Below are 23,919 nucleotides of genomic sequence, written 5' to 3' on the forward strand. Positions count from 1 at the left end.
TCTGTAAAAGTTAGCACCTCTTGCTTGTGGATCATTATATTTGACTGGAAATTTGAATTTTTATTTTTTTTTTTCATTTTTACAAGAGCTGCTGTGTGATGCATTACAGTCAGAATGTTGTCATGTGTATTTTCTCTGCACACACTCATGCTTCCCACCAGTTTGTGGCTGTTGTAGATTCACTTTTGGACCAATGCGAATCTTGTGACATAGATTGAGACTTAAACTGTTAAAATAGGTGGAGGAATGTGTGCAAGAACAGTTTCTCCTTAGGGAGATCAGAAGGACCAGTACACTGCTGAGTAAGAAAAGGGTGCTGTGTGTTTCCTTTTTCTGTGAGGGAATTGGGTCTGTGGAAGATTTGGCATAAATGAGTTGGGATGAATGGGTTTGAGTATATGAAAAATCTGCTTGGAGATTGTGGTTTATGAATAAAATACCAGCTTTGTTTTCTCAGATAGTTTTTGTATTTCCTTTGTGTGTGGTAGCATGAAGGAAAGAAGTGGTTTAGCTTCTTTCAATTTAAAGACCAGTCTGACTTTTTGCTGGGTGGCAGGCATCTGGTTTGTGATAACAGTCTGCTCATTCCACAATATTGTGCAAATTCTATCTCTGCTTAACAAAGCAGGTTACTATGTGCTTTGTCTATAATAATTTTGACTTCTAAGTCTAGTTTTAAATGTTGAAACATTTTGAATGGTGAAGTCACATTCATTTGATAATGTGACATTTATGACATGATGCTGCACTGGTATTTATTAAAGTTTCATTTCCCTTTAATTATAGAATAATTTTAGATTTTCAAGTATCTCTGAGATTACTTGGAAAATTGTTCTCCTCTGCGTAAATTGTTTGAAAGTAAAAGTTAAGGTGATGTTTCAAAATATAAGAAGCCAGTACAGTGAATTAAATTTATGGTATACAGAGCTATTTTGTCTAATAAACATGAAGGAATTTGCTCTTAGGGATATGGGTTTTTTTTGTATGATCACCAGGTAGGTAATGATAGATAGTGAGTTTAAGCAATGAATAATTCTGAATAGCCTTGATAGTCTTCTTGACAATAACTTTATAGACCCCCAAAAGAGACATGCATATAATTTGGTCACTGAACAATTTTTTTAGCAACCTAAATTAGACTTTATCATGTTGAAATATAGAAAGAGACTTGTTGTCAGTGATAGAAGTGGCTTTGCTACTGTCTTCTACATCTTACCTAGGTATCTTGCAATATTTAGTAGACTTCTGTCTTTGCACATAAAATTTTTTGTACTTTTGAGGGCTAGCTGAAGCACCCATTGTATTTTACTTAAAGTACAGTGCTATGGAAGAAAATGCAGCATATCAGAAACAAAACTGTTAGTTTAGGAAGAATGCAAAATTATTCCTAAGTGGCTGTAGAACATGACTTTCAACTGTTTGGGGAAATTTTTTCTCTTTCCTACTAGCTTCAGTAGCATAAAAAGGTAAAACAATCTTCAGGGCCAGTGCTGCTTTTTTTGATCTTGTGTGATTTATTTCTAAATGCTAAACATTACATATTCATAGTACATAGTATGTATGTGAAGGCAGTATGTGCAAGTTATGTCTTGGAACAGACAGATAACAAAGAAATTCCTCTTTCTGAATCCTATTATTAAGTTTGAGTTATCATGTTTTCTTTGCACAAATTTGATAGACTAAATATGTGCTGAAACAGTGCTAAGAAAACTGGTTTTATTCACTCACTACTCTGGAACAATTGGAATACTGTAATAATTCAGTGGCATGAAGATGCCTGATTTAAAAAAAAAATTTGCCTTTGTTGCAAGGAAAGAGTTGATGATAAAATGAAGCTGTGCTATTGATCTACAGTCTCTGTGAACTCTTAGCTTCACATAATTTTCTGAAAAAAAGATCTATTGGCAGAGAAAGTAGAATTCAGCAAATTATATTTACGCATTAAACGACTTCTTTTTTCTTAAAAGCCATAGTGGACACATCCTCGTACAGCTCATATACATACAAATAGTCTCTGCATAACAGCTGTTTACCTTTTTTCTTAAAATATCTGAAAATATCTGATTTTCATCAGTTCCTGTTGTTACTTTCTTGTTCGATAGTGCCAGATTAGATCGGTTATTTTTCTCTTAAAGCTTAACTTTTTCCATGGCCAGTTGTTCTGGGCTAATACAACAGTGCACATGTATACATGCAAGTTCTTTAAGCTCACAGAAAATAAAATGTACTGCAGTCACAGAGGTGCTTCTCTTTGTGAGGAAAAACAGCTGCAGCCTGTTTGTATATGTCTGTATAACTAATATTTGTGGTGGATTCTCAATTAAATTTAAACCTGCTGGAGTTATAGCTATAGGGTGATGGCTGTCAGCAGGAGCAAGGTCGCTGAAAAGCTTGTATCTCCAGAACTTGGAACTGAGCCCTGAGAAATGCACTGAGAGATACTGTCCCTTGGAGAGTCAGGCCATGGAGAGAGTAACAGGTTCTTATTTCTACCTATGTCTAAGGAGTGGTGAGGACAGCACGGTAGACCTAGAGGTTTGAATCCAGTATATAACCTCAGTACAGAATTTATATTTTTAGTTGTTTTCTACTCCAAAACCAACAAGCTATATTACGGTTGAAGTTTCAGTCAAGCAAGTGTGTATAGTTTGCCACACACTCATACTTGAAGCCAGTTTCAAGGAGTGTTTTTCCACTTTAAAAATGTAAAGCAATTACACTATCTATGGAGATTGACTAGATTTACAGCAGAGTGACTTGATTTGGCTGTAAAATTGCTAGCTGTCTGGAAGCTCACATTGGTACTCCCTGAAAAATTAGACCGTTTACACAACTTTTTCGTCCTCATGTTCATAAATCTAAATTGATGGGAATGCCAAATACCATTTAAGGTTTAAAAAAATTGATCAATGCTGACAAGATAGAGTAAGTAGCAACAAATTTTAACCGTTTGGCAAGATGTAGGCTTAAGTCTTCAGGGAAACATCCAGGAACTACTGGTTATGCAACTGGTATTAACTGAATTTAACTGTAAACATAATTACCTTTGGTCTTGGTAGAAATTTTGGAATGTGTTCACATCCTGTGAGTGGTCAATATCCACATGCAAATATGATGTGTGATCTCATAAAAAGAGAGGTTTCAGTGTACTAGGAGAACTGTCAGGAGAATACATGGGAAGCTGTCAAAATTTTTCCACTTGTATTAAAATATAAAATCCATGGTGATTTAAAAAAAAATCCAAAATGACTAAACAAAACCACCTCAAAATTATTATCTTTTGACACATAGTAGTGTAGTCACTATGATCCTGCAAGATGGGAAACCACCTCATTGTAGTCTTTTGGAATTGGAAAAATACTTACTTATTAATAGAATCTGTGTTAGCATTTTGCCAAATAATTTGGTATTATCAACAACTTCAAAACAGAAATTCTATCTTCAGGGTTGACTAGGTACATTCAGAAATTATCAGGCCACAGGGAAATGTTGGATGCAATAGATGTTTCTGGAATATAAAGGTGTTGCCTTCTTTTTAGCATCTTTGAAAAGAATCGTAAATATAGCCTGTGGCAGCGTCCTGGGCAACAGGAAAAATATTTATTTAGTCCTTAAGATTGCCCGAAACAAATCTGGAGATGTAAAAAAAGTTAAATTGATAGAAGATGCAACAGAAGTTCATTTATATGTGATAGTTAGTATTATAATTAATTAATGCAATTCTTAGTTATGCTAGCTATTTCCAATTAGACTATCCCTTGCTGTGTGCTTCAATAATAATAGCTGAATGTCTTTGTATGATGAATGTTGTAATTCACATGCACACTAGCTACTTCAAGTTTAACTATCCCTTTGGTATATGATTCTACATTAATAGCTGGATGTTCTGTATAATGGACAAAGTAATTCTTAGGCGCACTGAAGCTCTTCTATCACTGGATATGATGTAATTTTATCTTATTTCTCCATCAGCACAATAAATGGGACTGTGTGTGAAAAAGAATCTATGTTTGTTTGTAAGATTTTACTTGGAAATAATCTTCCAAAAAGGAGAAAAATGAATGCATGGCAAAGAGTCCCATGTTCCCAACAGATTCTGTTTGTAGTTTTGTTGAACTTAGCATTTATTGTAAGGATGGCAGATTGTTCTAGTTTTAATATCATAGTGCTGTTCTGTTTTAATATTGCATGATCTGTGGGCTGCCATAAAGTTGTTACAAATTGAAGGGCTGATACAACATGAAATGAAGCACCTCTTCTGAATGTTCCTTTTGTTCAGTATGTAACAAATTAGTATGTTGACATTTGTCACTGATGGATTTCATTATTTGGTGAAAGGGTTTTAGGGGGTTTGACAGCATGAATGGTTTGTCCTGCAGACTTTTGAGAATTGATAAAGGCATCTTTGTTCTTTGTGTAAAAGCACAACAGATATCTTATTGACCAACGCATACAAAAAAGAAGGCTTGTATAGCTGCTGTGCAGAATAAACTAAGAAAATGAAGCCATTACATATTCTTCTATGTTTTTCTCTTTTTTTTTTTGGTCACAGCATGAATCTCCTTAGTCAAAGTAGCCAAAAGCGTTGGATACTCATTCAGTAAAATGAAACTATGTAATTTTTATCAGTTTATATACTGTTTATCGACAAAAACAGGTTATGGATAGTAGTACAGCTGATTAGATAAATTTCAACATTTCTAAGATGAATGTATATCTGTATAAACAGATGATAAAGGCATATTAGAAGTAATGCATTTTAGCAGTAATGCTGAAAATCAGAAAAGACATGATAGTGTTGGATTTGCACCATTCTACATAAATTTTTTAAGTAAAAGGAAAGACTTCAGCAAATATATTAACAACTGCAAATTCTTAGAAACAGGAATTGTGGGTTATACTGCATATGGGCAAAAATTAGATTACATGGGATCCCATTACTGTGGGATTTGGATAACTATCTTAATATTTTTGTTTGGTTCCATATTTATAATTGGTGCAAGGTTCAAGACTGTAATAGATACTAACCGAAAATTTAAAAGAATTGTATCTGTGCCTCTTGTATGATCTGAGAAGTTCTGATATTTTTTGAAAAATCTGAGCTTTACCTTTTTATTTTGTTTTTTCTTAGAAACATCAAGGATTTATAGCTCTTTCTCCTCCAGTAATGTTTGGGGTTTCCTGAATTATTTGGGTACATATCAAGAGTTTTCTCATTCTGCAGATTAAGTATTTGTCACAAAAATCCTTAAAAAACAAAAGTGTTACTAAGGTTTGATTTTGTTTGTGATGCAACCATTACTGTAGCTCATAGAGATTTAATAAGAACCACTTCTGCCTTCCAGCAGATTTAATTTCCTTTAAAAGAGTGATACCACAAGGCCTTGAATTGAGAAAATAATACTGGGAAACTCAAAGAGCAAGCAATCTGTTTTACTTTTTTCATTGATTTGGCCTTTTTGTTGTGGATAAAATCTTTCTTGTATAGACTAAGTGAATAAAAAATTACTCATTCTTTACTTTATTTTGTCTTGTCCATGTCACCTTTTGAGAGCACTAATGTATAGGCCCTTACCTTGAGTAATTTTCACTGAATATGGTAAAGCATATATATATATTGCTTTCTGTCTAATTATTTATCATAGCTGGTTATTTGTACTGTCTCTCTCTGCTGTGTTAATATCTGCCAGAAACTTCATTATGTAGTGACAGGAAGTCCAAATCTTCCAGTAATAACAATGACAAATAACAAAATCCATCGATGATCAAGCAATATCATCCATCAGTGACAAAAGAAGTCATCACTTAGACTGGAGCTGAGGAATGTTAGTGACTGTTCATCACATTAATCATTTTTAGCAAGAATTCAAATAGCTTGAAAAGTCAATGAAACAAATGCTATATTAATTTCTAATATAAAAAAGAGAATCTTCTTTTTTTAAGGCTTCCCTTTGGCATACAAGTAAAACAAAAAAGAATACAAGGAACTATTTTTTATTTCTAAAATGAAAGGTGTGAGTACCTGTACCTGTATTTCTTTCCATTGCTCATTTCTTGCTGAAACAATATGATGAATTAAAATATTTCATTACAATGATCAATGCCTATCCATTGCTATTTTCTGTTCACTTTTCTTCATTTCATCGAGTATGTAAGATTAATTTTGGGGTCCTTATATAAATCACTGTTAAATGAAAAAAAGTTAATACAAATGCATGATTCAAATAGAGACTTTCCACACTATTATTTGTTATTAGGTACTTTCACATGGTTAATAGTGTAACTGTTAGGTGTTTTTAATATTTTCTTCAGTTGACCAATTTCAAATATTTGGAAGGACTCAGAAATGTGATAAAAGTTTCATATAAAATCTGGAACATAACAAATTCATAATGTAAACTGAATATTGCATTTTTATTTGTATATATATTTCTTGCTGAATTTAGTGGAACTGTGATTTTCCTCAGTCGCCTTAGACATGAACAAAATTTGTTTCTCAACCTCTGACCTTTTGTGAAGCTACCCATATCAGCAAGAGTAAAGATGTTTTATCATTGTGGTCTATCAGCTCTCTTATATCAAACAAAAAATATAAGATGAAAAAATCCATATCCTAAGATACTTTCCAGAGCAATCTGAATTAGAAATAAGTTTATTTTCTTCATCTTTATTTCTTGCTCTATAATTGAATTACTGTAGATTGACTTCCAATCTATCTGGTTTTTAAGAAAAACACAGCCAAATTCACTTGTGTAGATTTTAAGATTTGTTTGGAAATGTCTGCCATGATGCAGTGTAGTTTTATACTATGAATATTTAGTAAGGGATCTGGAAAATGGTGTTACAAATTATTTTCAGTGTTAGCAGTGTCAATATTTTTTTGAGGAGCAATTGGAAGTAAAGTGTGAAGGTTAGAAATTGAGCTGCATAAAATACAGAGTTGGCTTTGTTGCTTTTTTTTTTAGTAGTGAAACAGGTGCATATATTTATTGAAGTCACTTAATTTATACTTAGCCATAAATCACTTAACTAAATCAATTTAATATGAAAAAGTCATGGTGTGACATGCAACATGAAAAGGTGTAGTCTCTCAAGGTGTTTCTCTTAGAAAGCTGGCTGTGAGATTTTTGACAGTGTTGTAGCCATTTGTTTCTAGGAGGTGTCGTGTAATTAATTTTTATAAAAGTTTATTATTTCATGGGTTTTTTGGACAAGAGGTTTCAAACAAATCTGTAAAAAAATCTGGATGGGAACTTGAGGTTTTGAAATTGTAATTCTTTCTCTCCCCCCACCCCATAATTTTCTATGTTTGCTTCTCTTTACCATAGCAGGCAATGTGCTGCCTGTCACAAATTTTGGGATTATGGAACTTCCTAAATTAACAGATATTGTTGAGCTTACATATGACATTAGTAAACAAAACATGGGGAATATAAAAATATGTTCATGCTCTGTGATTTCCTCATTGTGATACAGAATGTGGAAGATGAAAAGAAGTGAGCTAAAGGTGTTGTTAGGAATCCTGGGTACATCACAGGTCAACTGATGAATAACTCTTCAGCTCTACAGTTCTTACTTGACTTGACTCCTGGTTGTTTTTGTCTAGTTGCTAATGATCTTATTACAAAATTGGGTTAACTTACTGCCAATACTTGAGTCTCGGATGTCAGACTGAAGTTCATATATAAAATACACCATTCTTTGTTTCCTTCTTGCTTTACTTCCCAAGTCAGGATATTTTAAGGAGATAGGATATATTACTGTCGGGACCCAGGACACACCTCTGGCTGTCCAGGACACCAGGACCCCTGCTAGGGGTCTCAGAGACCCTGTCACAGAGCCCAAGACACCTGTGGTTTTGATTATGACCCATGGAGCAAATTACCAACCTTATATGAAGATCAGCAAACCACAACAGTTTAGGTAGAATAATAGTGAAATTATCACGGGCTGGAAAAGAAGATTTTGGGTTTTTTGGTATGGGGGTTCAGGAGGCAAGATGGAGGGAACTGGGTGTGTCCAGCCTTTCTCCTTCTTCTTCTTGGCCTCCATCTTCTGCTGTGATGTTGGCACTTGGGGATTGGTTTAGAATAGAGGTGCACTGTCTAACATGGGTGATAGGTATTGGAAAGTAAAGGTAAATATGATATGCTGGTCAGACCTCTGTCTGGCAGGAAGAAAATTTTGTAGATAAGACTTAATAAACAACCTGAAGACCGAACAACAGAGAGTCCAGTCTCATTCTTCAGAGCCTGGGGTCGCTCCCTGGACCACCCAACTCACCTCGGGGGCAGAGAACAAGCAGCCGACCCCGAGATATTACCATGATACAAGTGCAGCGGGGTATCAGCCATGGGTAAGTTGTTCTATGATTTTTTGTAAAAACACAAAGGTTTTTGACTTAGCACTGTCAATGAGTGTGTGCTCTGTGTAAGAAAGAGAATTAGACATAATTTGAGAAATTAGTTGTATTATTACCAGATTGTTCATTTGTAAACAATAAGAAGTTGGATGGGTGCATTGATCTGCTGGAAGGCAGGAAGGGTCTGCAGAGGGACCTGGACCGGTTGGATGGGCTGAGGTCAATGGTATGAGATTTAACAACGTCAAGTGCTGGGTCCTGCCCTTGTGTCACAACAACCATGCCTTTCACTATAGCCGTGGGGCAGAGTGGCTGGGAAGTCCTTATTGGGAAAGGGCCTGGGGTTGCTGGCTAACAGTGGCTGAACATGAGCCAGCTGTGCTCAGGTAGCCAAGGAGGCCAATGGCATCCTGGCCTGTACCAGCAGTTGTGTGGCCTGCAGGAGCAGGGCAGTGATTGTCCCCTTGTGCTGGGCACTGGTGAGGCCACACCTGGAATGTTCAGTTCTGGGCCCACCACTGTAAGTAGGACATTGAGGGCCTGGAGTGTGTCCAGAGAAGGGCAACCCTTTCTTCGCAGAAAGGGTTGCCAAGCATAGAACAGGCTGCTTAGGGAAGTGGCAGAGTCATCTTCAAAGCTGTTGATTTGGTGTTAATGTGGGATTGAAAATATTGAGAAGGATCAAGAATTGTTGCAAACCCTGCTGTTTGTGTGGTGGTTTTGAGCCTAGACTAATGCAATCTTTTTCCTTTCACTTTGTAAATTCTTCAGATTTATGGCAAGTACTGATTTTGCTGTTGAACAGTAGTAGAGTTTCTCCTGAGAGGGTTTTACCCTTGTTAAGACATATCCTTACTAGTCTGGTTTGGGGCTGCAAAATATGCAAGACAGAAGAGATTACAAGTTCACAGAGCAGCTGCTGCTTGGGTGTTCAGATCATTATTTAGGCACTTGATTGAAATTTACAGTTTTGATTTTGAATTGCAGAACTGAGTTGACTGTTATTATCCTCCTTCCAAAACATGGGGGTTATTTTTCTTTCCATGTTGCCTACCCTATTGTGTTGCTGCATGACTTATGGAGTAAAAAGTTAGTCATCTGCTCTAGAATGACTTTCAGCTGTAATTTCTGTCACTTTTTCGTTTCTCCCTATGATGGTAGGAAGGCAAAATTTTAAAAATTAGCTTCCATTACTTCTGGAATAGTGCTCAGAGTATTCTACCAGATCCTTGTCTCTACAACTGCATCTGAATATATATTTGAGTTTCTGGTATACTGTAAACCTATGAGGTTAAAAAGATTGTAGATCTCTCAGTTCTGCACTGTAACATACACTAGACCAATGGAGATTATAGAGGTAAGAAAGTGGATGTTGAGTGGTCCTGTGTCTGTATTCCAATGGCACAAGTACCCACAAAGATAAATTAAGCTAACATTCAAAGTCCGATATAGATACTGCAGACATCATATTGATACTGTTCTTTGTATCACTGGAAGAATGTAGTTTTGACATGGTTTGACACTGGCCAAATGCCAGGCACCCATGAAAGTTGGTCGCTCCCCCTCCCCTGCCACAGCTAGGCAGAGGAGAGAAAGAAATTAATAAAGGGTTTGTGAGTTGAGATAAGGACTGGGAGAAAACACTTCAAGGGCAAAAAAGGCTCATCTTAAGGGTATGAAGTGAATTTATTACTAACAGAGTCAGAGGAGGATAATGAGGATTAAATTAAGACTTTACAACACCATTTTCTCCTAACCCCTCCCTCCTTCCCACAGACAGTGCAGGTGGCACTGATTGCATTTTTTCTAAATAGAAAATTCAAAATATTACTTTATTTATATATATAAATATATAAGTAGCATCTGTAATAGTGATTTTTTGTGCTACTTTTGACTTCAGAAGCATTATTTCTCAGGTGGCAATGGTCTTGGCTCTGTTATTTCCACAAATATGTAAGAAAATGCATATGCAGATCTCTGTGTTAAGAGGGAAAGATTTCTACTTCAAAATGAATGGAACAAGTTTGTTAGAAATTAATTTCAGGTTCCCATCTTAAATGTGTATTTAGGTTCTTGTGCATACATTTGGCTAGGTTTTGTGCTGTGTGTCTCATCTGATTATGTGTGAGCAACCAAAGATACCACACTCTTGCAGACTGTATGCAAAGCAGCACTTGCATCTAAGTCATGAGTCTATAGAAAGTTTTGAAAAATTCATGTTGCAGATTTGGCTTCTCAAATGGGCAGATTGCTGTTTAGAGCTTAAGGATGCCTAAACCAATTAGAAACCTTTTATTTGTTAAAGAGACTATCTATTAAGGATGTGTACATGGTGGATTGGAATGATTGGAACATCAGGACTCTTTGGTCTTTCACAACAACAATTTCTTTCCCTCTGGGACACAGTTTTTTCCTTTATATGCATTCATGCCATAGTTACAGTGTCGAGATTTCCTTTAACTGCAATTTAACTGGGAGGGGGAACTTGTTCCTTCTTCCAGTCAAATGTCTAAGTTATGAGCATGGGATTCTGGTCAGAATAATGCTCTTTTGCTTTAGAAGGGTAACCAAGTGTGTACTTGTCAAAAACAAGTCATTAACTTCTTTTTCTCTTGGAGCCACTGGGAACTTTTCCAGCTTCCTGGGAACGACTGGAAGGGTTGTCAGTTTTTTTGTTAACAGGGAGAGGTTCCCCATCTTTTTTACCATATCCAGCTTGCCTGTTCTGGCCTGCTTTAGAAACTTGGACCCTACTTGCTAAAGGCATTTATAAGCTGCACAATCCTTGTCGGGTCTTGATGTGATTTCTAAGGTGAATCATCTTTGCCCGTTGCTAATGGATGGATGGATTTCTTTCCTATTCAATTAGAATCAAAGAAATGGATATCAAGCCTTATAATTTGTTTCTAGTAAATCAAGCAGATGGTAGGAGGGCTACTTTTCTCTTTTGTTAAAAAAAAAGGTAAAAAAAAAGCTTTTGGGTCTTGCAATTTAGTTACCCATCAAATTATCTTATTTTTCACTTAGACACTTTCTTAAATTATGGAGTGCTTTAGGAGCAGTGCTGCTAAGTAACAATGTGCAATTAATAACATTCATAACATTTTCCCAACACAGAGAGGACATCAACCTGTTCAAGTGAGCAAGTCCAGAGAAGGGTCACCAAGAGGGATGGAGCACCTCTCCTGTGAGGAAAGGTTGAGAGAATTGGGTTTGTTCAACCTGGAAAAGAGAAGGCTTTGGGGTGACTTAACTGCAACTTCCAGCACTTGAAGCAAGCCTATAAGAATGACAGAGAAAGACTTTTTGCAAGAGCAGGTAGTGACAGGATGAGAAGGAATGTCTTCAAACTCAAAGACAGAAGGTTTAGATTAGACATTAGGAAGTAATCTTTTCTGGGAGAGTGGTGAGGCTCTGGAACAGGTTTCCCAGAGAAGCTGTGGACTCCCCAGCCCTGGAGGTGCTCAAGACCAGTCTGGATGGGGCGACCCGGTCTAGTGAAAAGTGTTCCTGCCCACAGCAGCGGGGTTGGAACTACATGATCTTTGAGGTCCTTTCTGACACAAGCCATTCTATGATTCTATGAACATTGTACCTCCTAGATGATATCAAAAAGGTAGATTTGGTTTGCATAAGTGGAGCAGAGTTTCTGGAATTCAAATATTTATTGAAAATAAAGAATCTGTGTTTTAAACAAATGCATAGAGGTAAACTTCTTCCAAACTAATAGGTCTGGACATCTTCCAGAGACATGTTCAGTCTTTGATAAAATTACTCTTAAGAAAAATTGGAACTTTTCAGTGGTTTGAATTGGAGATAATACTGCTTGTTAAGGGCAAACAAAATATAAGAAATAATGTAAGTTGTTCTTAGGAAAGGAAGTTGCTGGCTCTACTCAGAATCTAAAATTAAATTCTGCTGCAGCACATAATCTTATTTTAGCCTCGTAGGAAGCTGTGCTCATATTCTTTGGCCAAAATTTAACTTATATATATTTTTCTTACTGAAGTGATTTGTAATCCATCTGAAACAGAGAATATTGTCTAAATGTGGCATTTCTGTTTTTTAAGTGATTGGAGAAAGCAGGAATTACAATCTTTATTGTATATCTTTCTGCAATAGACCTAAAATGCAAACAGTTCTGTGAGCCTATTTATGAGTCATGAAGTTACTTTTGTTTTGCTTAACCAAGTGGCTGAAATGTTGCCACCAGTATGTCTGGAATGTTATTTACTTGGTCTATTTCTGCAGTTTTTCTTTGTACCACTGTACACATGCCACAACTAGGGGTCATTTCCTTAAAACTGACCAAAGTAATACCCTCAAAATCGCTGTTATTATTTTCATCAGGGGCTTTATAATAAAAGATTTATCGTGTTCTGCACCTTCTGTGCTCACACATCTCTCCATTTCCCCATCTCTCTCTCCCTTCATTCTCTTAATCAGAATTGCTTTTGGCAGATTTGGAAAGCTGCTGTTTTTACTTGCATTTTTTGTGTTACTTGATTCCTTGATTTAGTACTTTAACTTCTTACATTGTGTCTTACAATGCTGTCTGATTGAAATGTATTAACTTTCTTGGCTGGGTAACTACTTTTTTTTTTATAAGGAGATAATTGTTATGTTTCTCTATTTCCATGTGTATCATATTTTATGGTCCCAGTACTAGACATCCAGCTGGTTGCAAGAAAACTGTAGGTGTTTTAACATTTCCAACGGAAGGGTAGGGTGGGTGGGGAAGCTTTTTGGAATGCTGACAAATAATATCTGACTCTTGGAAATGTCTTAAGGTCATAGACTCCCCTCCCATGCTTGGAAGGCTAGACTTAAAGACCAGGTATGCTTGTGTTTTATTTCCTTTGTAACTGAGAGAAAAGTGACAGAAGAGTTGAAATACAGATCATGGCTACCATAGGTTAATGCAGGAACATTCTGTGGGTGGTGGTCTTGGTTTGTGTCCTTGCTACTCCCATCTGATACATGGTGCCCCGTTAACCCTTTGGATATTAGTCAGAGGGTTTAATTCTGCTACTTTTATTTCCTAGATGTACTTAGTTTCAGAAGTTGTATCAGTTTTGAGATGTTAAATTCTGTAAAGTCTGTTAGCATAGCAAAAATTGCCTTACAGTAGCATATGAGTTGGGAACTGCAGTAACTTGCAGTTCAGGGTATTTTCAATAGCAGAGGGACAATTCATAACAGTTTTCCCCTGCAATTTCTTCTTCTTGTTTAGGTACAAAGCAGAGTAGATACAGACTGGGTTGTTTCCCTGCTGTTGTGAAAACAGATATCTAGTGCTTCTTACTTCTGTGGTTGTAGTAAAATATGTTCTTCTATCTCTGCATTTGCCAAAATGATCAACTCTTATCACAAGATGGTATCTTCTTAGCTTGTTTGATGTTTTGACAAACACATGTGCTTTACCATATCTGACACTTTTTACATTTGAATAGTGATTTGTTTTCTTTATTAAGTGTTTCTCCTTTATTTATTTCCATCTTTGATCATTTAACTGATAAATACTTGTTTTCAATACTAACACTGCTCATATTTTATTATCCTGGCTTATATGTAAATGTTTCTACTGAAATAAATCAGTCTTGTAACATGAAAAATATAAAACTTTGGTTGAAGTTACTTCTTACAATTAATAGCTGTTTGATGGTCGAATACCTTACAGCTGTATGGTGGAATTTTAGTTTGATTTTCTGCCAACCAACAATAAAGTACGACTTAATTCCTACAAATTCCTGAGATATAAACTATTAGTCATGACCTAGCATGCATACACTAATAAAAAGCTAAAAGACTAACAAAGCTAACCTGAAAGAAAGTTGGAGAGAGACTATTTATGGAGCATGTAGTGACAGGACAAGGTGGAATGGCTTCAAACTGAAAAAGAGTAGGTTTAGGTTAGATATTAGGAGAAAGTTCCTCCTTCTGAGGATGGTGAGGCGCTGGCACAGGTTTCCCAGGGAAGCTATGGATGCCCCATCCCTGGAAGTGTTCAAGGCCAGTTTGGATGTGTCTCTCAGGAACTGAGACCAATGAAAGGTGTCATTGTCCACAGCAGAAAAGTTGAAATCAGGGGACCTTCAAGGTCCAATCCAATTCAGGCCATTCTTCAGTTCTGTTATTATTATGTCCATGCAATACACGTTGTAACAGGTCAGTAACAGATTCTGTCACTCATTTCTCTTGGGCAGCCCACACATCATCTTTCTATCACAAAGTGTACTGCCAGGAGGAAGCCATCTCTGTGGAACTCGTCTGTGCCACGAAATTGCTCATGCTTGGTTTGGACTGGCCATTGGTGCTCGTGATTGGACAGAAGAATGGATAAGTGAAGGGTTTGCCACTTTTTTAGAAGATATATTTTGGGCTAGAGCACAACAGGTAAAGGAGATGACACATTGCTTCAAAATTAATGTTGAAATCAAAATTATATGTGAATTAGATGTAAATTAAACCACAAAACACAAACTGTGCTATGGAGTAACATATTTTAAAATGGTATTGGAATTCACATGCTTACTTGATTAAAAAAAAAGTGATCCACAATGAATACAAAACTTTACGGAGGTAGGGCTCAGTACAAATGGGAATACAAACATCTGTTTGTCAATGATTACCTTCCCAAAAATTTTATACTCAATCATTAAAATTTAATTATCAAACAATTGCTGAATTCTTTCCACTTCTGTTGTATACCTGAAACTGGAAGAATCAACAGTCTTACTGCATATTGGAATATTCCAGGTACCTAATTAAAATTGTTTGGTTTCATCCAATAGATGACCAAGAAATGTACCTCAAAGCAAAATAGAAAATGATTTTAAATGGGGTACACTGGCACTTATACCTTTTTTACTCTTCTACTGCCCAACAAGTTACTGTCCTGTCAGAGACTTAGAAATCACTGCCTCCCTTAAGGTGAAAATTTCATAAGTTGCATGTCAGCTAGTAAAGTGTTTTTCTGATGCAACTCTTACTTTTGTAGTACCTCTGCTACTTCAAGCATTTCATGTGTTAGTCCTTTCTACCTGTATCTTCATCAGGTTCCACCCCTTTAGTCTGCAGATTTCCACCTGAGCAAAAGCATGGTAGAACTGGGAACTGACATAATACACTCCTCTGAACCTCCATTTTATTAAGTATCTGGCATATTTATAGCACCAAATTAAACAGAGTGCCTCATTATGTACCATATTTCTGGGGAAAAAAAAAGAGAGAAAGGGTGTCTAAACACTTGAGTTTTCCCTTTTGGTTCTAAAACTAATTTGTGCCCTCACATTGAGAATAACTACACTGCTGTGAGCTGTTCACATTAATTCTTTGCTTTTGTTAGTCACTTGAAAGCATTTTGATTGTAGTAGACATCTTCTTTGGAGCTGAGTGTAAAGGAGAAAACAAAACAGTGTGATTAGTTCCCTTGTTATCATGTAAGGCATACCTTTTGAACATTATTGAGTAGTTTTGATGCAATGCAATCATACAATTTAAGGATTGTGAGTGTATTCCATAGTGCCTGAGAATAATTTCAGTTGTGATTGAATGTAGTGCAGGGTAGTATTAGCTGCTTTTGCCAGTTTCCCATCTATTCTTATAATAGAGAAACATAAATTATAATTATGTTCAAAACAATTATTTGTCAGCTGGCAACCTGGCATTTATTTCATAAGTAGGAATCTCTGTTAATATTATGTAAATGGAGAGAAACACAGCAGGGAGCTTTCAGGAATATGGCAGAAGTAGTAGGAAAGAGGAGTGAAACCAGGACACAATGTAGCTCTTTGCTCTCAATTTGGGAAGGGTAAGGATGCAACCAAAAGCTCTGTGCCAGGGATCTCTACTGTAAATTTAGTTTGTTTCTTGCCATTTACTAAAGGGAAAAAAACATGCCCATCTCTCTCCTCAGTCAGAACTATTTAACTGACTATTGATTTGATGTGCACACTGAGGCTTTTGTTTTTCTTAGTGCTGCTATTATCTCTCATAGCAGCAACTGTTGTTTTTTTATCATGGATGTTGATACCCTTTCCTGCCTCTTCTGCACATTAAAGAGAAACAAACCAAGTTTCTTGTTCTGCAAATTATTATTGTCTGTTGGGAAACAGCAATAAGCGATCTGTATTTTTTGTTTACTAAGTAGCTGTCGCGTGATGAAATAAAAGGGCAACAGGAACTGAAAGCTTTACTTCGCTGGCGCAGACTCAGAGATGAGGTGCAAAACTCTGAAGAAGAGCTGCAAGTTTTAAGGTAACACTATGATAACACCATCACTGCTGTTGTATTTTCACGCTCTCCTCTCTTCCACATTTTCTCCCTTCAAAAGATATACATCCAAATAATCTGATTATATCCACTGCATTTCCTTATTTCCTTCTAATAAAAAAAGAAAATGCAAATTAAACTGACTGGGTTATACATCTTGACTATAATACAATTGCTTCTCCCTTTGTTATAGAAAGCTTTTAGAAAACCATGGGATTATCTTAATATGAAATGTGTCTGAGCAGTTTACAAGAGCTTCTATTCACGGAAAAAAGAAAAAACCATTTCCTGAAAAGTTCACTGTTGAAAGTTATAACAGAGTCATTTTCTGTAGCTGAAGACAAGTACATACATTAGTATGGTATTTAACTGCCAAGCTGAATGAAGCTTTAAAAAACAAGGAAAAAGTATAACATATAAACTTTATAAACCTCCTTTCTAATTAGAAATTTCTAATAGTTATATTTAAAATAGATTTTTGGTCTTTAGGTATCAGATGCTAAACTCAAGGCTCCTTTATAGAGAGCTAAAGACAGTCTTCCTTTGCCAGTGATTAATATTCTGTTCTGATTGGTGTGTTAGGAATTTTCAAACAGTCTTTGATCTTGAGTGTCTGTCTAATTCAAGATCCACTGAGCTTCTACAGTTTGTCTTCTCACCATCTTCAACCAAGAATAATGAGTTTACTAATTCTAGTTCAAATTAGTCATGATTTCTGACCAAATCATGGAAGTGCAGGGACAGATTTCAAACAATTATGTAGTCTATTCTCCTGCTCTGAAATAAAGATAGTATACACAGACCATCCTAAGTGGGTTCTTACTAACATGTTCTTAGAAGGCTCCAATAAAAAAGTTTTCATAAGAGAGACAAGCTGTCTCAATCAGATAGTGTTGAGTTAAAAATTGCTTCCTAATGCATAACTGAAATCCTGTTTATTTCAAACAATGTAGATTTCATTTCTTTCTTTCACCAAGTGGAAGTGAAGAATAAATTGATACCCATCTTCTAGATTATCAACTTTTAAATATTTTTGGAAGACTGTTGCCATTTCATTTGTTTAAGGTCTTCCCTTCTTCTTGTGCTTGTCCAGTAGAACCTAAAAGGCTCTATTATATTTGGACACCCTAGAGAGTGCTCACCAACATTGAAGTTCCTCTCCAAGGCCTCATGTAATCCAAAAGCATATCACCATCTGTGTAACTGTAGTCTTCCACTGATCTGTTTTACTTTATGTTTACTGATGAATTGTGTGAGCAGAGTCAATGAAGTTACACTGTCGTGTAAATATTCAGGTGCGTAATTTGACCATAGTTGAAAATGCAAAAGCAAACTTAATCACTAGTTGTTATAGAGTTGCTGCCAACACAGCTACCAATTTACATGACGTTTTTGTTTGCTTTAAATATTTAATACTAAAAAAAAAAAAAAATTAAATATTGGTTCTTGGGATATGATGCTTATCTGGATAAGTGTTTTCCATTTTCAAAATCACATTTGTTGTCTTTTGTATTTATATAGCTGTTACTTTTAATCAAATGTTATGTGGTGTAAACTTTCAAAATAATTTTTCTAAGGGTCCTAACCCTTTGTAGTTTGAAACTCAGGAAGGAATGACTTATTTTGAAAATGAAACTTACGCTTTTTATTGACTTGCACATTTATTTGACATAATAATAAGCATTTTTATTACCTTTTGGATAGTATTATTCCTAATGCTAATACAAAAGAGTGAAAAGGTAATTTCTCATTTGAAAAATGTGTCTCCAACAAACACTTCAGGCTAGGCACATCATATCACTTTGTGATTCTGGCCATTTCTTCTTCTCTGATATCTCTAGTTCCTTGTGATTGCATTTAATGACTTCTTACTTATTTCAGTCAGATATAAATATTTTCTACTATTTTTGTGGCATGGACACGAATAAATTCTCTTTTTGCACATTTATCGGGAGTTTTTTTCTTTTCTTCATCCTTCTGAAAATATGTTCTCGTGCTGTCCAAAACTGGCATGTAAGAGAGAAAATCTCAGTCCCGGCTCTTGGTCTGGGTTGTGAGTCTGTACTGAGGCTTGGGCTGGTTCTAACTTGTGTTTTTATACAGAATTTTAAACTTAAATTATAACTATTTGTTTCTTCTTGCCAATCATTTCAGGAAGGAAAAAAATCAACCAACTCACTCTTCCCAAGCACAAGCTCATTCTTCCATTACTTTTTTTGTTCTCTGATGATCATATATCATTTGTGCTTTCTCCTGACAACTGGAAAAATCTGCCCCAAACTTACCAGCTGGTCCTATCAATTTTTGATCCATCAAATGAATATCTTTTTAGACTGGATGAAAGCCACTCAGCAAACTGATGATCAGCCTGATGTTTCTTCTTATTATGGGTACTTGGTAATATGTTATAGTAAGTAGCATGTCATAAGCTACCTGTAAAAAAAGAGGTCAGGTAAGAAAGAAATTGGATAAGTGTCTTTTCAACAGGTAGCAGCTCTGAAAGGCAGCACAAACAAATCTTAACATTGAAGAAGGAATTTGTGGCACAGCTATGCTCATACAGGATGAGACTTCCAACAGACCTGTACCTGTTTTCTCACAGAATTTGAAAGAAACCTGCAGGGATAAAAGCACCTATGAAAAAGATCTTGGCACATATTTTGCTGGTTATCATGAACACCAGCACTCTCATCCAGCACTCTAATCTCTCCTCTTAGGAAAGCAAAGAAGAGCTTTCTGTTCTGCAGAATAAAGCTGGTGTTGACATTTGTTTCATCTCCTGGACCTCATGGCTGAACTGTGTCTTGTGGTTATTCCTTAAGTCAAGCCAGTGTTGATATCTAGCTCTAAATTAGTCTCTGAGTTCTCTCCACTTGTGTCAGGTCCATTCTGTCCTGAAGCAATGCCTCTGACTGCTCTGTAGGTGTTTAAAGAGTTTTATTCTATCTGATAGGAAATGTGCTTTCAGATGGTCTCTCACAGTCTCTGTGTAAGTTTTCATGACCACCTGGCTCATCAGAGCATTTAATTACCAAGGACATCACAGTGCATTGTACTTTTACTAGGGTGATGTACTCATCCGCCCAGCAAATAGAAAACAACATCTTCTACCTCCTTCAGACATTTTCCAGTATCTAAAATGTGCCAGATCGCATCTTGAATATTTTGAGACAGCTTGCCTTCAGCATTATGGTAGACTTTAGCTACCAGATTAGATGCAGCTTTTGTAGGTCAGTGTAACAAGTTTTCAATCTTTGTACTTTGAATATCTGGTAAATACAATAAGCATTGCTTTAAAATATTGTTCTGAAGTCCTGATAGCAGAGAACAGGGTTACATTCTAAATAGTTACACTCCTTTACAGACATTTTCAAGAATATATATACAGCCTTTGCAGAGGAATGTGTATATGTTTTCTGTATGGAATTCTTCACTACCATCATCCAGATGCAATACTTCTTTCTGGTCAGTCCTAGGATTTACACATGCACAAAGTCAGAGGAGGAAGGAAGTATGGTTGCCTAATTTAGAATAATTGTGATTATGAGAAAGATTTCAATTTAGTGTGGATTCTGTAGCCTGTGCTCAAACTCCACTTTTCAAAGGCAATAGACGGGGCTATTTATTAAGAGAAATGAAGCAGTTTTTATGTTTTATGTATGCAGAGAAGTCATGTATGGATGAAAAGTCATGTATGGAATGTCAGCAGGTCTTCCTTCCAGGAGACTGATCCAGAAGAGAAATAGCTGGATTTCTGCTTTCCTACAGTGGGTCTGCAACGTTTACACAGCCTGAAAGAACTGGAGTTGCCATAGAATAAGAAAACAATTACTGGTATTGTTCTTTCAATGTTGAGGGAAGATCTTACTGGAAAGATATTTATGAATGGAAGAGGACTGTGTCAGAAACACAATGTAAAATTCAATCTGGCTTTTTCTCTCTATTTTATTTCAAACAATTACATTTTATGAAAATTTTGTGTATAGTGGATTTTGTGTGCACAGGCATGAAAAAATATCTGTCATATTATCTAAAAAATACCCTGATTTAGCACTCTGGACACAACTTTAATAAGAAACTCTGACACAGATATAAAAAAGGAATAACCCTTCCGTCAAATGAGACACAGATATGGAAAAAATTTGATCACAAAGCTCTTGAAATCATTCCTGCATGAGTGGTGTGGTTTGAAGGATCTTGCCTTGCTGTGGCCCATATTTCCCCTATTCTGCAGAAATGAAAGGAAGGACATTTGGTTTTGAAGACTGGCCATTTCAAAATCTACATTTAGAATTGGAGAGGTTGTTCTAGTCACAGGGTTAGGCTCCTAAGACAGGCAACTGTTCTCAGACTACTGTTAGTTGGGATGCTTTCTGAATGGACGAATAACATCTAGATGTTCTTCAGTACTATGCCTGTGAAGGCACTTCTTACAAATGAAGAAAAAATGCTTGTACAGTTTCTTTTTAGTTTCAGTCTGTGCTCTTTAGAGCCTAAAAGTCCTCCACACTTAACTGTTGTAGATTTGTGGCATACCAGATACTGTATTGCATTTTAAATCAGGCAGTGAGTAGTATTTTTTTCCTAGACATTATTGTCTGTAAACCTCAAACCTGGGTGCAAAATACTTCTTCTTTTAATATTTGAACTACATTTCTTCCAACCCAAAGGGAAAAATGAAAATCAGAACACTTTCTGCAGCAGTCAATTGAATGCAAATGAAAGAGGTTATTCTTGCAAGGATAGTCATGTAAGCTGTTAAGCTAAAGTTCAGGTAAAAAAAAGAGAAAGCTCTAGTTGAATGTAGTGACTTCACTTCCATTCCCTTAAAATGTTGGTTTTGTTTATTTTTTTTTCTCTTTGCTCATAAGGTGTCTGCACTGGAAAATGACATGCAACTTGGTGTCATGCTGGCTGTAAAAAGACTATACCAACCTACTGATGAATTTTATTTAGAAGAAAATTGACTTGTTAGACTGTCTAAGTCAACTTATATACTTATGCTGAAGAAAAAGACTAAACTAGTCACAGGTTTTTAAAGTTACTATGCCACACAATGCTTTCAACTATCAGAACCTGTAATGTATGACTTATTTCTTTACTTACTTATCCAAAACTTAATTAGTGTGTTTCCATTTAAGGCCCAAAAAGGAGAGTACAGGAGAAGTGAGTGAGTCTGGAGCCTCTGTTGTCAAATATGGTCTTAAAGCAGAAAAAATCTTTATGCAAGTTCATTATTTGAAGGTGAGTGTTGTCAGCTGATTTTTACTGAGATTGCTTTATGAATATCATAAAAACTTCAGTCTTCTAGATATCAGAAAATTCATAGCTTCTGCCTTAACTTTTTGCAGGGTTATTTTCTTTTACGATCTCTGGCAAGGAAAATAGGAGAGGTCTCATACCTTGCATCTTTACGGAAATTTGTCGTTAAGTTCCATGGGCAGCTCGTCCTTTCTCAGGTATTGTGCTTCTTCCTCACCTTTGGCAAAAACAAACAACCCAAATGTTTGGATTGGCTGCCTAAATCTGGTGGTGATGTAAGGGGAGAGGCAATTGTAATTTGGCAATATAGGTAAAATTCCCACCTGGTAGAGGGCAGAACATTTTTAGCAGTGACACTTCAATCACACCCTGCTAGTATCCAATAATATAAACAATGAGGGATATTTTTTTAACATTATACTTCAAAAGGCTCATGTAAATAGGTACTGATGTTCTCAAAGAAAGGGTCATTTACCATACTGGAATTATTGCCTGTGATCTTTTAGCTTGTGGTTTTTGGTTGTGATCAGTCAAGTCTTTTCCCTGATTCCTCTCTGTTTCTGAAAGAGAAGAAATTATACTTCTGAATATATTTGTTTTATTTTATTTATTTTCTTTCTCCCTGCATGCTGTTTCATTCAATGCTTCTAATTTCACCATATTTCTTATAAGGACAAAGCCAAGTAGGGTTATAAGTAGAAATTTACCTCCTGCTAGATCTTTCTGTAAAAGTCATGTAACTACTGGCTCTAGTTTTGTTTCGATTTAGAAAATTACATAGCTCTCCGAGCCCAAAGTTCTAGGAATCCTGTCACTAGTGATGAATCCAGCTTACACAAATAGCAATGCAGCTTCAGGAATGCTGTGAAAACAACCATTCGTGGGAGTGTCTGTGAACCAGGTCACTGAACTCATTGTGGTAAAAAACACGCCTGGAAGAAAACCCACAACACAACAAATATTTAGCATTGCTAGAAGAGCAGTGTGATGACAGTGAGAGGCAAGGGAAGAGAAGAGAGAAGGGCTATGAGTGACCTTCTGAAACCACCTTCTTTGCTGAAGGTTGAAAGGTCTTATGCTTGAAATTTTTGAGGATATTCAGGACAGTGATAAATGTTTCCTTGAAACACTGAGTGAGGGCCTCTGATTTTGTGTAACTGAAGTCTAACACTTGCTGTTTCTTCCAGCCACAGTGTTTTTTGCTTGCATGCATTCTGTTTTGAATTTTACTCTTAGAGGGTGAGATGTATGCCCAGGTATCTTACAAATAGCTTACGGACTGGTGATTTCTTTTGTATGTCAAGTCACCCAGAAGTTAGGAGCAGTAGCTCTTAACTCAGCATTTCTGCCCTGTGGAAGCATGCTTGGGGTTTTAAGGGAGTTAACACTGCTGCAGCTGTTTCCTGTGCCAATTGAGACTGTAACCAGCTGCATTTGGCATAGTGCAGAAAATGCCAATGACTATATGAGCCTTGTCTATATTAGGGTATCCAAAATCATAAAAATTATCCCTCACTATTACACAGCTGGAAGAATTTTGAAAATTACAGAAGTCATAAGACTGCTAACAACAAGAAGAAGCCCAGTGTTTTAAGCTGGTGGTAAGAAAGGTACTCAGATTTTGGTAAGAAAATGTTAGCTTGTTGCTCCTGGTTGATGTGGGGTGAATTGTGTCAGTAGACTGTTTGAATGCTGCAAAATATTCAGCAGACTGTACTACTAGCCATGGTAGCTAGCTAGCACGTACACTAGCAACTTCTCCCTTTGTCTGGCTATGAAGTGTCAATTCGTAGCTTACCTACTCTGGTCTCCTAAGATTAAATACTACACACAGAAACATCCACTTTGGTTATTGGATAAAAAAACTGCTCAGTGTTTTGTTATTGAATCATTGGAGCAAAAGTTAAGCTTTTGTTTCTTCAGCTACTTTTTATTTGGATACGTGCAATATGTCCATAACTATGTGCTTAATATGTAAAGAAAAAGAAGGGTACTTTTCTTCATTTAGAAAAACAATGTGG

General features: G+C 36.2%; 1 protein-coding gene across 4 annotated transcripts in view; it reads left to right on the top strand.

Moving 5' to 3' along the window:
• Positions 1-23,919, top strand: part of AOPEP (aminopeptidase O (putative)) — a 184,684-nt gene that overhangs the window by 53,278 nt on the left and 107,487 nt on the right. For all 4 annotated transcript variants that reach the window (XM_005426886.2, XM_031061824.1, XM_031061826.1 and 1 more), the window contains exons 6-9: positions 14,569-14,758; positions 16,515-16,621; positions 21,778-21,880; positions 21,988-22,095. In XM_005426886.2, coding sequence (XP_005426943.1) covers positions 14,569-14,758; positions 16,515-16,621; positions 21,778-21,880; positions 21,988-22,095 — 508 coding nt within the window. The remainder of the gene's footprint in view (positions 1-14,568; positions 14,759-16,514; positions 16,622-21,777; positions 21,881-21,987; positions 22,096-23,919) is intronic.

This window comes from Geospiza fortis, unplaced genomic scaffold (assembly GCF_000277835.1).
Source record: "Geospiza fortis unplaced genomic scaffold, GeoFor_1.0 scaffold325, whole genome shotgun sequence".
NCBI classification, from domain to species: domain Eukaryota; kingdom Metazoa; phylum Chordata; class Aves; order Passeriformes; family Thraupidae; genus Geospiza; species Geospiza fortis.